General features: G+C 42.6%; 1 protein-coding gene across 1 annotated transcript; it reads right to left on the reverse strand.

The window, feature by feature from the left end:
• Positions 1-396: 396 nt before the first annotated feature.
• On the reverse strand, positions 397-10,370 carry LOC141126973 (uncharacterized). The gene is made up of 6 exons (XM_073613059.1): positions 9,824-10,370; positions 9,664-9,732; positions 9,171-9,227; positions 8,963-9,046; positions 7,595-7,821; positions 397-474 (listed from the first exon to the last, which is right to left on the reverse strand). Exons 1-6 carry the CDS (start codon positions 10,014-10,016, stop codon positions 397-399), a joined length of 708 nt encoding a protein of 235 aa, XP_073469160.1. The 5' UTR covers positions 10,017-10,370.
• Between the last annotated feature and the right edge of the window lie 5,409 nt (positions 10,371-15,779).

A 15,779-nucleotide genomic window follows, 5' to 3' on the forward strand; every position in this document is an offset into this window, starting at 1 on the left:
ACCAAAAAATAATGTCAAAGCGATAACTCCAAGGCCAATAATAAATAACACGTTACCTCCTCTGATTCCGCAACATGTCTGGTTTACGAAACCATTCAGAAACGAACTGAAAAGCATGAAATGATAAGCACAAACTGAAAAGCACGAAATGAAAAGCGCAAAAAGAAAAGCACGAATCAATACTCACCAAACTTATACTAATATGAAATTAGCAGAAGGAGCCCAAAGGGTGGCACTAAAGAGCTGAAAATGTAGTATGTCACTACATTCGTAATTGTTGGCCAACAATTGTGTGCCTTATGTATGCAAGACAAGTTTGGGCCAACGCCCTTCGGACAAAAGTCCACGGTTTTGTTGGCCAACAATCCGATCGTATGTACGAGGCTTTAGGGTATTCTACATTCCAAGACTCTGGCTCTGAAATGGAATTTCTTGTTCAACTATCAACCAGCCTTCTGCTTCAATGCCTGTTTTCTGCCAACACAACAACTCATTGTTACTCTTTTTCCCATTTCTGGCCATTGGCTGAGCCTATTCAAGCAAGCTATACCTAATAGTAGATGATAAAAATTTAACTGGATTAGTTTTGCAATGTTGAAAATGTTTTGCCACTCGTCAAAGTAGCTTCTTCACCTCTGATGAGTGTTCGGAACCAACTGGAACAACTATGCAGAAAAATGGGCAGAGGCCTCCATTACCATCTGTTATCAACATATAATGCTGTTCTACCCTGGTAATTTGACAACAGTTTACACCTACCATGGAATTCAGTCAATTAACACTGGTTGCAGACTTCTTGACACGATGGGAATTGGATTATGTAACTAGAATAGTAAGGTTTCACAAACTGTCACACTTCTAATTTTGTTCTTGGAAGAGCAACATCAGCCTTGAATTATTTTATATTTATTGAATTAAGTTCATTAATTTGCCTGTGTGGCTTTAAATACTGGGGAATGATTTGGGCACCCAACAGAGCTGAGGGAGCTACATGGATAAACAGTAAAATGCCTTCTACATTATAGAACATGTCCAGTTGGATGTGACAAGACACTGTTAGGTAAACCATGACTTGCATAATTGAAAACCTTTACAGACAAACTGTATTCTTGAGCAAGAAGCTTTTCTTAGCTGGTCACTTCCCTTGAAGTAGGCCAGGATGAGGCATGTCAACAGGACATTTTACTTTTACTCTTAAGAAGTAAGCAAGCATGTTTAATTGTGGCAGAGCGACCCTTACTATCAGATTATCACCCCTCAGTAATTATACAAACTCCAGTATCCCTTTTCTTGTAAGTTACAAAAGCATAAACAAACAGGTGGAAGTGTAATCACAAATCAGGTTCCTTCAGTAAAGTCTCTGTGACAAGTTTACAAACATATGCACCTGTATTCCTGGACAACCAGTGTAAAAGTTTGCAAAGATCGGAGACAGATTTATTCATGTAGATGAGACAGATTTCCACTCTAAACAGATGCATAATAAAGAAGTGATCAGGGTCAAGTTTCATGCAGTCACAAGGCAACATGAGAGCAGCCAAAGGAGGATTTATTTGGCTCCAGCTATAACCTTGTAATACATTTGTCTCATAATACATCTCACTGTTCATGTTTAGCATTGCCTTGCAGTGAAACAGAATTGATAAATGCCCCACAACATACATTCCTAGCTACTGAGGCCAGCTTTACAGACATAATTTCAGTTATTATTAGACATGTGCATTCGTTTTCGTCCGAATGCATTTTCGTCCGAATTTCAGGTATTTTCGTTATCGTTTTAACAAACGATAACGAAAGCGCAGATTCCGAAAAACGAAAGATCCGACATAAACAAATGCTTTATTTTCGTTTTCGTTGCGACAACAGTTCGATATAGATAGGAGATTCGACATGACGCTAACAATAACAATTTGTGTCTATCGAACCTGTGGTCGAATGTGCCTAACCTTAACTCTATAGTCTATCCACCATAGTAGTCCAAGATTATTCGAAAAGATTCGACATAGAGAGAAGATTCGACATAGAGAGAGAAGATTCGACGTAGAGAGAAAAATTAAGTAAAATAAAAATAATGATGATGATGGTTATTATTGGTCAATTGTAACCAAAGAGGAGGGGCAGTAACATAGCTAGAACCGCATGTACAGCCAACTTAGTTTCACTTACGATTTGCTAGCAGAGAGAGACAGACACGCTGATTCATTTCAGAACAGTCAATCTTAGCTGGTCCGTTTGAATTCATTGTCACTTTATCAGAGATCCTGAACTATTTCATTTGAGCATAAGCTAAGCACAGCAGCAGAATAGTAGTGAAGCAAGCTACATCTGTGTTATGAACTTGATAGATAGACTAGTGATACTAGTGTTGCTGCTAGTGTTGTGATAGCCTCAGAGGCTGCCCGTGTTGTGGTGGGGGGTGATTTATAGATTGAGATTCTATATACCCTATCTCCACTCCAGTCCATTTTCTGACTTGCAGTTGCTGTAAAGTTCAGAAATGTACCGTTCTAATGTAAAAGTGAAGGCTGGTAGAGGTAGTGGTCGTGGTCCCGGTGGACGCCTTGGTAAAAAAAGTGGCAAGGTCTCTGCTACTTGTGCCTCTGACACTTCTGCCGCCACCAACATGCCGTCCACAGCAGTGGGTGTCACCGCCAATGCCACCAGCAAAGCTAGTTCCACCACCCCCAGTTCTTCTAATATTACTTTTCCTGCCAGACCACCAACATCTGCTGCCACTTCCACTGCCAGTGCAGCGCCTCCTTCCACTTCTACAGGTGTCATGGCTGCATATTTTTATGGAATAGGCAAGAAACCTAGTAAAGTGGAGTTGCCTTTACAGTCACCACCACCAATCACACTACCAGTGCCACTGCCCAGCTCCCCAAAGGAGCAATTGAGGGAGAGAGCAGCAGAGACAGAGTGTGAGACTTTTTCTTCATTGGCCCAAGAAGATGATTTAGAATGTGATGCTCCTCTTTCCCCAAACACTGCGGATGACCTGGAGAAAGTGCAAGAGGGATATTCTGTGAGGAGCAGGACAGGTAGCAGTCCACTTTTTTCATCTGCTGCTAACTCCCCTTCTCCCTCTGTTATTATGGAAGAATCCTGTGATGATATCACCGACCTCCCAGTCCCCAGCACCCCTGCCATTAGCAGCACTAGTTCTAGTTCACCAAGTGTAACTGTAGTGGCAACAGCTTCCACCACTGGTGTGCTACCTGCTGCAGCTATATCAGCCCTAAATAGATATCCACAGGGTCAAGGGGCTGCATCCCGCCGCAGCAACGTTTGGAAATACTTTCAAACATTGGAAGGCGGGTTCTTTGCCAAGTGTAAATTGTGTGGGAAGCAAGTAAGTAGGGGTAAAAAGTTAGGTCATTTAACCAATGCTGGTATGAACCTACACCTTAAAAATTACCACCACTCTACTTTACTGCGGGCAGAGGCAGAAAAAGAAGATGGTAGCGCAGGAAGCAGCATAACGGACTCTGACTGTACTGGTGGTACCTCCTCAAGCACACCACTTACTCAGAGCACAGGAGGCAATAGAGAGGGTTCAATTAATACAACCCGCCCACGTGCAGTAGTTCCACTGCAGACCCAATCAGGCTCCTCATCCTCCCAAGGACATCATCAGCCTACCCTCGATAGTTTTGTTGGCTTTAGTTCCAAGGGCATGTCAAAACAGCAGGCCAACAAGATCACCCGCCTCATTGGCCAATTCATTGCTGTTGGAGGAGCCTCTTTTCGCATGATTGAAGGGGAGCCGTTTAAACAGCTCATGCATGCCCTTGCTCCACGATACGTTGTTCCTGCACGAACAACTTTCAGCAGAAAGATTATTCCAGCACTATACCACTCATGCGTTGGATTATTGAAGGAAAAAATGGCCAAAGCCGAGGGTCAGACAATTCATTTGACAACTGATTTGTGGACAGCTCCCAGCGGTCAACACGCTTTCCTGTCTTTGACTGCACACTGGTGGCAGGCCACTGTGCCTGTTGGTGGTGGCGCTGGTGTAAGAGTTCAAACTCCATCAGGAAGCAGGTCTGCAGCGCAAGACCAGCAGGGTTATCAAGCTTTCCTGCTCCACACAGAAGTCCGTGATGACCAACACAGCTCTGCCAACATATTGCGGGCAATTAGATCAATGTTGGCCAATTGGTTTGGAGAGCAGGCAGTCACCAATGTCTCTGTTGGGTTCATTGTGACAGACGGAGGTTCAAACATGGTTAAAGCTCTCCAAGATGGATCTTTTGTCGGTGTGCGCTGTTCTGCACACATACTGCATTTAGTGGTCAAGGGTGCAATCCCAGTGGAGAAAACCAACAAGATTGCTCAAATCTTGAACCTTTGTAGAAAGATTGCAGGGCATTTCCACCGCAGTGTTGGGGCTAGTCAACTGTTGAGGGAGGAGCAAGAACAATCAGGGCTCCCCATACATCGCCTGAAACAAGATGTCAGCACCCGGTGGAACTATACCCTGGAAATGCTGGAACGCATTTTGGAGCAAAAGACAGCCATCCACAATCTATCATCCCGCCACAGCATCGGGATTGATTCCACACTGGGACGTGATGACTGGTGTATAATTGGGCAGCTCGTTTATGTCTTAAAACCCTTTCGGAATGTGACGGAAAACTTGAGTCAGAGCAATGCCAGCCTAGGACAGGTCATACCCTTGTTTACCTATCTCATAGATAAGATGGGATTGTACCTAGAAAACAGTGAGCCTGTTTGTGGCAGCCCACTTCATGCCGATGTAGCGTCTTTCATCAGAAAGCTACAAGCTAACTTAAAAGATCGGCTAAATGACCGTGTCCGCAAAAGCCCTGAACTCATGCTGGCTTCCCTGTGTGATCCCAGGATCAAAGGTAAACTGGCACTCAGAGACAACAGCCTCTCCTACTGGAAACAAAAATTAATTGAAAGGGTCCGGAATTTGCAGCAACAGAGATGTACGACGGTTGAGGCTGGTTTGGAAGATTCACCTGCCATGTCTGCTATTCCAAGGCCTGGCAGCATCACTCAAAAACAACAGAGTGGAGCATGTGCATGTTGGGTAGAGGCACTTGACAATCTGGTGGATGCAGGTCAAGCAGCAGGTAATCGAGAGGAGAGCAGTGCCTCTGAAATGGTCAGGGCCTACCTATATGAAGCACCTTTGCTTCCTACAGAGGACCCTTTGACCTATTGGGATGGTAAGAAAAGTTTGTGGCCTGGTCTTTGCCTGGTTGCCCAGCAACTACTATCCTGTCCTCCAACCACTGTGCAAAGTGAGAGAGTTTTCTCTATTACTGGGAATATCCTTAATCCACACCGTTCACAACTAACACCCCATTTGATGGAACAAATAACTTTCCTCAAATTTAACCTCCCCAAGCTGGGTTACCCTACCCTTAATTTGTGAGACCTGAATCATTGTTACCATGTGAAGATAGATGGGACAAGAGTGACTTAATTGTGCGTGATTGCATGAATGAATGTTGTGTGAATGGACAGTGAAGATAGATGGGACTCAGAGGAACCATCCAAATGTTGAGGAAAATCATTTTTTTTATTTTCTTACCACTTGACACAATAGCAGTTGTCTACTTGACTTTGGTGTGACCCCAAGATTTAAATAGAATTATATTGTTTTAAGCAATCCAAATTTTTCCCTTTATTCCTTCCATCACCCTTTTTTGTAATGAATGTTGTGTAGAGTGACTAGAGTATGCTTGATTGCATGAATGAATGTTGTGTGAATGGACAGTAGCAAGGGTTGAAGCCTTGACGTGGCGCTACTGCTCACGTGTTGCTGTCTTTGTAAATACAAATAGCAACATGTGCTAATTTAACCATTTTTGTTTGGTGGTCTGGAAATAAGAGACAATGATTAAAGATGACCTCAACAGCATGACAGTTCCTCTTGATGGAGAGACTGTCAACTCAAGGATCAGAATATGCTACCAACACAACATAGCACAAAGAAGCATACAGTTGGAAACGTGATTCTATGCAAGATATATTAGTTGGTCACTGCTGAGCTGCATCCAGATGCCCAGGACCCCTCCCATTTACCATCTCTGACCCTGGGGACACCAGGGCCCTCTCTGATCCTCCGCCTGTTTCATGACCATCTGCAATTGTCCATAGTCACTAGTGTGAGTGAGTAATCTACCCTGCTGCCATGTTACTCAAGCCCTGGAAATGATGACTGCCTGTCAGGTCACCTTGAGGCTAGGTGACAGATGCACTCTGTAGGAATCGGAAGTGCACCGCTAGGTAGTGGATCCTAGGACTGACTGCTGTGGATTGAAACCTGGGAGGTTCAGGAAGCAGGTCTACTGGATCACTAACACAGATCCCACTGGGCGCTAGAGCATAGATTCTCCAGGGCGCGGAGTCTAAGAGCCAGTAGGTGTTCACCAGAGCCTCTAGTGGTGAGGATGGACTGCGCTGCAGTCTGGCTCCAGGTCGCAGCCCCCAGGGTCTCACATCTCATGCTCACGGTAGACTACAGGAGAAGAGGAAAGAGGCAGCAGGCTGGAACAACAAGGAAGTAAGGGACAAGCCAAGGTCGAGGCCACAAGCAGACAAGGACAACAGAGTACACGCCAAGGTTCAGGGTCACAGGCAAACAGGGATGGTCAGGGACACACCAAAGGTCAGGGTCACGAGTAGACAGGAATAGTAGAGAACAGGCCAAAGTCGGTAACTGGAATCAGACGTAGGAAACACAGCCAGTACACACGAAAGCTAACACACAATGGTTGATCAGCACTGCTGGCTTGCAGTGCACAGGTTAATATAGGGTTCCCTGATAGGAGCTGGGGTGGAGCCATGCTAGAGGAGAGCTTACAAAAGCAGTCAGGTGAGGGTCAGCTGGTCTCTAGAGATGAACACATGGAGACAGGTATGCTGACAGACAAACTCTATTGCATAACCATGACACTGCCCTTTGAACTGTTGCCCCTTGTAATTGCGTTAGCCTGTGAACCTCTGTCCGGTTAACTGTTGCCCTCATGATTGCAAGCCTGCAACCTATGTCCTGTGAACTGTTGAGGACTGTATAGAGTAACCCCTGCTCTAACTATCTGCTGTGTATTCTGGTGGAGGGAAAGCTGAACGGCGTGACTGGACACAATACATTGGATTACCCTTTGCACATTGAAATAGTGTAGAGAGAAATCTCATCAATTTTCTAAGTTCAGCCTGATGGTTAAATGTAGAAAAACTACAATTATAAGGCCTCTAGTAAGTTAGTAACAATATATGGACTAGTTCATTTAGATAAACATCACACAAATCTAACAAGTAAAGCAAAACTCAAGAAAACAATTATTTCTGAACAAAATTTTTTTATTTAACATTTAACATAAACAAAACAAAAAAAAAATTAGAGTACATTCTCCCCCAACCTGGTGACCAGTCGCTGTAGGGACATATTAATCCCAGCCAACTGGTCACCAAGGTACCGCGTAGCCTCCAGGTGTCTCCTGAGGCTACGCTGGTACCTCTGCAGAGCCACAGAGTGACGGAGCTGCCGGCGATTGTGGAGGGCCAAAGATCGACGCAGCCTCCGGGTAACTGCAAAATGTCTCTTTTGGACCTCCACAATGCGCCGCAGATAATCCGTCACATGTGGCTCTGGAGGGTGGGTGATGTGTGCCTGTTCTGGAGCGGGTGAAGGATGCACTGGGGAGGCCAGGTGGGGGGATGTTGAAGGGTGGAGGACTGTAGAAACCACTGGGGACTCAGAAGGACAGCCAGTCCAACCAGACGCGGGCAGGTCCAGGTCTTCGTCCACAGGCTGCAGTTGCAGGATGAAGACTTCACCTGTGAAGAAAAGAAAATACATTAGATAGATAGATAATACAATACACATACACATGGCTTCTTCACCCTAACATTATATAAAGGCAACGATCTCCCAGCCCTTGTAGACAATCCTGTAACATCTTGAGATGTTTTCACTTCCATCCATACCAGTTTTTGATATTTAGTGAGATGCACCTAATCAATTTGTGTGTAGGAGATAGTGGTGTCTGTGTCAATTCGCTGCATCATACCAAGTTTGCAGAGCTGTGCAGGAAGGTGTAGTACTACTTTACTGTACTCTGACCGGGGTGGAGCTGAGTGTCCTCCCCGGCCAGAGTACAAAGGGATTCCCCTCTACACATCGAGCAGTGTAAAGGGGAATCTCCCAAAGATTTTATCCGCTTGGTCGCACGGGTGGCTGGAGAAAATCTTAAGGTGTAATGGACGCCTAAGTGCTACTGCTAACTAATCTACCTCATCCAGACTGACTGACTTTGGCAAATATGGAGGATCAGTTGCACTTGCAGAAAAACATATCAGCTATACCAGCTTTTAACATTACACTCACCAAAGAGAAGCCATTCAAGCCATTGCATTTGGGATGACCTAATAAAAAGTTGTTTAATAAAATATAGCAGGCTATTTTTTAAAGTTGATAATTTTGTAAGGCCACTGATTGTTGAATAAATTAAGCCCCACTTCTGTTCTAGGCTAGGTAGGTTACTCACTCCTGGTCTAGGCTAGGAGGTATAACAGGTATAACATCATGAGAAAAGTGTTAATGCATGCATTAGGGGCATGCCAGAGATTGAACATGTCCAGGGACTGCCAGCCAATAGCTGGAGATTCTTTTCTGACACCCCCCTCCCAGCCTGTTGTGTTATTCATAATGATTAACAGTGATTGGCTCAGACTGGCAATCTAAACTGCAGCAAGAAGGTGGCATGATCAGGGACATTGGGGAAATATTAACAAGCACAGGTCACGCTAACAGGAAGACTGGAATCATCTGCAGAGGGGAACTAATATAATTAATAGTTCCAGCTAAACCGAAGCCTTGCAGAATAAATCACAAGCTATTCTAGACAAGGTATGCCATCAGCATTTCATATTTAAAATACTATATTTGCCTGTAAAATACAAAAAAAGTTATGCTTACTCCCTGGATCTGCCGCATCTGGCTGTTCCTCCGCATCCCCAGCAGCCTCTACAGGGCAGGTCTCCTCCACCTCCTGCTCAGCAGCTGTTGAGTAATGATAGAAAAGAACATTACAATCTGCAGTGTACAACAATCTCACACATTAGTACAAGAACATTGAAACATGTATGATCACTCAGCAGATACCAGCAAGATTATACTAACTTACATGTGGGCGTTGCTGCCTCAGCCTCCTCCTCAGTCTCCCCCTCTGACTGGATGACACCTATTTATAAAGGAGAAATGATGAACGTTAATAAACGTAAATAAATATACTGTAGTGTAAATAGATAAAATTAATTATCCATTAGCATGGCAATACAGGGCAGGTCACTAACGTTTATCTACAAGGCAGGGACATGCATTCACCATTTAGAAAAAATCATTTAAAAAAAAAACAAATACGAGGCATTTACCTGTCCTGGTTCCAGCAGCGCCGGCGAGTGCTAGGTGCACTGCCACTGATCAGGCACCTCAGTTCAGAGCGGCCACGTTCTGTCAAATTACGTAAGTTACGCAATCGCTTGCGTTACCTGACAGAGCGTTGCAGAGGCTCTACCTGTCACTACATGAGCGAGAAACAATGACGCTGGAATCAACAATAGAAGGCTGGACAAATGGAAAAGGAACCACTGTATTAGTGTCACTACTACAGTACTTACTGCATGATGACGTGGAGGACTCCTGCTCCTCTGCCCTCTGCCTCCGGCGGCGCTGGGCCTGGAGACGATCTTTAAATAAAATCAAACACATCATGGTAAATGACTATGCGCATGGTTGACAAAAAAAATTTCCTACACACAAAGCAATGCTGACACCAACCCTGATGAGCAAGCAGTTTTTTTATCTCATCCTCCCCTACAGCTGCTAAGAGCTCCTTCTCATGGGGGAGGAGAGATACCTGCTTTCCTCTGTGCCCCGACTGCCTGCGTTTACGCGCTATGGAACTGCAAAACAAAAAGAGAAGAGAAACGGGTTCCACAATTAAACTACAATTGTAATCTGAAAATGACATCAACACATGAAACACATGTAGAATGAACCCGTAGAATGAAACAATGCAAATGGAATTTTTGGATTAGGCACATTTTTTCATGTAGCACAAGGTTTGCACATTTATTTATTAACCAAATTTATTGTAAGAAAAACCTATGCTTTTTTGGTGCACAATAAATAATAAAAGGCAGGATAGGGATTGTGCCGAGTAAATGTCCATTGTGTCCACTCCAGTCCACCTTTCTATTACGCGCTTGTGTGAACTGTGTATAGTGTAAAATTTCCTTCCTTGTTTCTTTTGCAAAGCATTAACCCACTTGCAGATGTGGACCCCCCCCCATAGTAACTAAAAATATGGCGGGTCCGCAAGCTGGTTAAGTCCAGCCACCGTAACACTTTTTTATATATATACATATATATATATATATATATATATATATATATATATATATATATATATATATAACTTTTTTATTTTTCAATAACAAAAAATGTAAAACCCAGCGGTGATCTAATGCCACCAATAAAAGCTCTATATATGGCGGGAGAAGAGCATAAATTTCATTTGGGTAATACATCACAGGAGCGTGCAGTTTAAAGCTGCAAAATATGGCCTGGTCAGAAAGGGGGCGCAACCTACAGGTGGTCAGGTCAAGTGGAACTTAAAAGCACTTACTGCTCAGTTTAGTGATAACTAACTAAGAACAAATAACGGCATGGAAATATTCCTCTTAAAATGATTGTGGCGATAATATATAACATGTGCAACTGCAAACTATGTGTAGGCTAGGCACACCTATGCGCAAATTTGGTTTTTCACAGGAGGGAGGATAAATTGAAAATTATTTATTCCTTTTTAAAAAAAAAATTCACCTAACTTTACTGACATCAAATTGTGATAGCAATAACATATGTTTATATGTGTGTGTGTAAAATCAGTGCATTTTTTGGAGCTTTTATCATTGTATAAATGACAATGGTCCCGAAATGGCATCAAAAGTGTCCGATGTGTCCGCCATAATGTCGCAGTCACAATAAAAATCGCTGATCGCCGCCATTACTAGTAAAAAAAATTGTTAATAAAAATGCCATAAAACTATCCCTATTTTGTAGACGCTATAACTTTTGCACAAACCAATCAATAAACGCCTATTGCAATTTTTGTTACCAAAAATATGTAGAAGAATACATATCGGCCTAAACTGAGGAAAAAATTCGTTTTTTATATATTTGTTGGGGATACTTATATAGCAAAAAGCAAATAAAAACCGCAGAGGTGATCAAATACCACCAAAACAAAGCTCTATTTGTGGGAAAAAAAGGACTTCAATTTTGTTTGGGAGCAACGTCACACGAACGCGCAATTGTCAGTTAAAGCGTCGCAGTGCCGAATCGCACAAAGTGGCATGGTCATTTGGCAGCCATACCTCCGGGGCTGAAGTGGTTAAAATGTAAAAAAAAAAAATAATCAGACACGTTACTTACCGTTTTATGTCGCTGAATTTTTTGCGACAGGCAGTCGGGTCACGCCGATGGCGATATGTCTCCTCCACCTTCCTGGAAATCTCCTCCCACTTTTCTCGCTTCCACTCCGTAGTGGTTTCCCTGGAGCGGGGGCCACACAGCTGCATCCAGCAAGGAAGCGTTTCCCTTACCAGGACCTGGGACTCAATATGAGTCCACATTAGGTTACGCTTCCTGCTGGATGCAGCTTGTGACCCCCTCCTGCGCCCATTTTTGGATGCTGCCTTAGAAGGCCCAGGAACAGCCTCCTCCATGCTGCTAGTGCTGGAATGGGTTGCTGCTGGTGCTGCCATTGCCATTATCTCTCTAAGCCACACAGCGTCGGATTTTGCGGCCGCACTTCCGCACTTCCGATTGAGAAATGAATGTGAAAGTTTGGTTGGCTGACTGCTGGGGCAGAGTAGACCAATGCAATGAGCATGAACGATGAAGATTCGACACAGAAACGAAAACATGCAAACGTAAATGTGGCTTATGGTGTCTGTCAAAAGTTAGAAGATTCAACAGAGCAGCTAAACAAACTGTACGATGCTGCTATCGAACATTTCCGGTCAAATGCATCCCAGAAAATTCGACCGGAATGTACGATTGCGACGTCGTACAGTTTAGCTGCTCCGTCGAATCTACTTTGAACATTTGACAGACACCATAAGCCTTTAATGACCGATTCGACCTTAATTCATTTCGATTTTCGGACGAATGCAAGTTTTTAACGAAAAACGAAATAAAGAAAAACGAATTTCGTGAGTAACTAAATAAATTTATATTTCGGACGAAAACGAAATTCCGAAACGAAATATTTCAGTGTGCACATGTCTATGTGTGTGTTAATGTTTAGCCACTAAGAAAGAGCATGTCAGTGTGTGGGGCACTCTGAGGAATGTACACTGCATAGAGGGCACTAGAGTGGTGACAATGAGTGAAACAGGGAATATCTGTTTAAAGAAAAGAGTATGGTGTAGAGTACAATGAAAGGTTGATAAAGGAAGCCTTCTCTGCATTGGCTAAGTTTAAAAGGAGGTGGATGACAAATAGAAGTAACACTCCCCTCCTCCTTCCCACTATTTTATGATTTTATGATATCCCTACTTAATCCTGGATTGACCTGACACTTATTTACTCTCCTCTTCCACATCCACCCTTCAAACAACTTGTCCAACAGTTTGTCATCTCAATCTAATCTGTATACTTACCAGTTACATCACCCCACCACAAATGCTGGAGATGAAAGTGGAAATATACAGCATTTAAAAATAAAAAACATAAGAGCTGAAACTGTAAAAAATACCCCAGAAGTACATACTGTATACCATTGATTGTGGGGGGGTTAACCAAAGTCTGATAACAAACTTGGTGTAGCACTTTGAATATTTATTGTATGATAAGTGTGCTGTTGCATTTTCTTTTAAAAGTATAGTTAGCTATTTGTCCATTTTACAATCACCAAGAATAAGCAGAGGATCCATGCTCATTAGGAACCTGGATGGCAAGGATATGTACAGACCATATTGGTAAGGAATGTGGTCTGATAAGAAAGAAGGAGATCATAGATTAAATCCATCAGATCAATAGCAGAGAGACTGCCCAGACAATTAAAAATAATAATTTCTGGATAAAAAAGTAAAAAAAAACATTGCTGTCATGATCCTTTAAACTATACTACATTCTTTTGATTTGCTCCAGTCTTTTGATTTTCTCAGTTGTGGAACTTGTGGAATTTCACAATAAGAAACATTAGTAAAATGTAGACAATGTAAAATGTAAAATGTAGAACAAAGGCAGTGCACAGATCTGTTATTTTTTTCCCTGGCTGTACAAGGCTCTGATCTTTATTTAATTGAGCTAGTAATGAAACATGTAGAAGTATGTTAAATAAGGTGTTCAGTAAGTTAAATGAAAGGTCACTAAATAACCGGAAAATGCTTGACAATATTTAGACTGCATAAAGTCAATACTGAGAATCCAATATGCCGAATGTGTCTCTTCCATGACTTCTTAATATAATTATTTATTGAACTGTCCTTATCTATAAATTCCCTGATGTACTGGAGTTAGATTGTAGATTGTGATTTTATACAAAGCAGAGAAGAATGATGTCCTAGTTTAATCTCAAGAGTAAAATTTAAATCAGTTCGGTGTTAATTAACTTGTAAGGCTGCCCACCAAGCTCTATACTGATGCCTTTAAACGGGCACATTTTTAGTAAGTCTATAGATTAGTCAGTGTAAACTTTTCAAAATTATATAGTACATGCCAATAAGCTGAATCTTAACTGAACATGTAATTTGTCTTAAATATATAAATAAACAATTGGGGTGAGGGAGCACGGAAAGGTATCTACAACAAACATTTAAGTCTTCTAAATAGTGCTTGTATGCCTACAGTGCCTTACACTGTATCCTTGGCTTTTTCAGCTTAGTGCTCATTCCAACCCCACCTCCATTTCCACTAAAGCACTGCCATTGGATTGCTTGAATTGTGGGAAAGAGCTTAGGTCTACTCAGAGGGTTAAGTATAAGCAGTCAAAGTTTACAGTATATGGACACTGTGATGGCATTAGTGAAATTTATAAATAAATAAAAACATGCATCAACCTATACATACACATAAAGCACTCAATCTACATCTGCACTTTTTGCATCAACACTCACATAAGAATGCACGGTATCAATAAAACATTTTAAGAAAAAACAACTGTAAAAATGCTGCAAAAAATAGGACATTTCCTCAGTATTAAAAGGAACTGTTCAGAGATAGAGAACTTACTGGAGGAGGCCTGGGACCTATCATTTAGATTCAAGCACCAACAAGGGCATTCAAGGGAAGCCTATATTTGGAAAGGTTTTCAGTGAGCATATAACACTGAGAGGATTGTGTTGATAAAAGGTACCTCTAGAATAATTAATAGTAAAAATCAGGAAGAACAACCTAAATTAGGTTTATCACTAAATTTGGTCCTCACTGGAAAATGAGAAAGACATTCTATGAAGACAATAGAGCATTTTACAAATGGACTCTGAGATAGCCAGTATTGTGGGACACCCATCCAAGCATGACAGCAAAGAGGCCTGAGGTCTGGGAGATGTTGCAGATTGGAAATCCACTCCCACTGGGAAAAGAATGGCTAAGCAGGATTTAGTTGTAGCAGCTGGATAGATGTGGCAAAAGCCACTGAGTAGGTACAGAGAGCTTGGCATGCACACTCAATTAGTGATCGTGAGAGTCCTCATAAGGGCCAATGTCTAAGTCTAAAGCATCACCTGCTGTTCCCCAGAGCTCCTAGAGGTGGAAATCTTACACTGCAGGTGATACCTAGGTTGTAGTCCTCTGACTCACCAGAGCAAGCAACTACTGAAAGCAGGTGAAAGTAATTTACAGTGCTGGGATGCTGGCTATCCAAAGGCAGTAAGTAACAAATTAGGAGTGCACATAAACACACAGAGACACAGAAGAGAAACACAGATTGGGAGTGCACAGGTGCTGATAATGAGAGGCTAGCTGAAAGTTAAAGGGAAACACACTGGGGCAGAGAAACAGGTAATTGACTGAAATGCAGAGGGAGTCATGGTGGTGAAGGAAGACTGGATGCTTGTACTTGTGTCAGTGGAGCCTGATATAGACTGGGGAATATGTAAATCACAAGAGCAGACTTGGGGCAACAGGCTGGAGTACACAGGAATATACACAGGCTGGAATGACTGAAAACACTGGGAAATGCTGGAACCACTCAGATGCACAGGAACTGGATACAGGTTGAACAGACATTGGAAACACTCAAGATCACAGAGACAATACTGTGAATCACTAGACAAGTCACTTGGGAACATAGGGAGTCCAGCTACTAGTGAGTAGACTTGCACCAAAACATAAAAAATAACAAAAGAGCGTGTTACAACCCAGGAGCTACCTCCTCATAAGTTTATTAGTACCAATTCAATAATAAACAGCATCACAAATCCCATGTCCCTCCTTACCCCCTTCCTCCTTCACACACCCACCAGCCAACCGCCCTAAGAACCCATGGCCCACTCACACACTACCTCTTGATGAAGTTCCAGTGGGCAGAACAAAACATGTCACTATGGGAAAGGATCCCCCTCCCCCTGTAGCACCGCATGGATTATTGGCACACAGGATCAAACAGAGGACAACTATCATAACCACTGTAGCCGAGGGAGGAATGGAGCTTTTACAGTGACCCTTGTTAAGCAGGAAGCCTCTTCACAGTGGCAGCCTTTCCTTGCATATATTGGGAGAA

This window comes from Aquarana catesbeiana, linkage group LG02, assembly GCF_042186555.1.
Source record: "Aquarana catesbeiana isolate 2022-GZ linkage group LG02, ASM4218655v1, whole genome shotgun sequence".
Classification (NCBI taxonomy): Eukaryota; Metazoa; Chordata; class Amphibia; order Anura; family Ranidae; genus Aquarana; species Aquarana catesbeiana.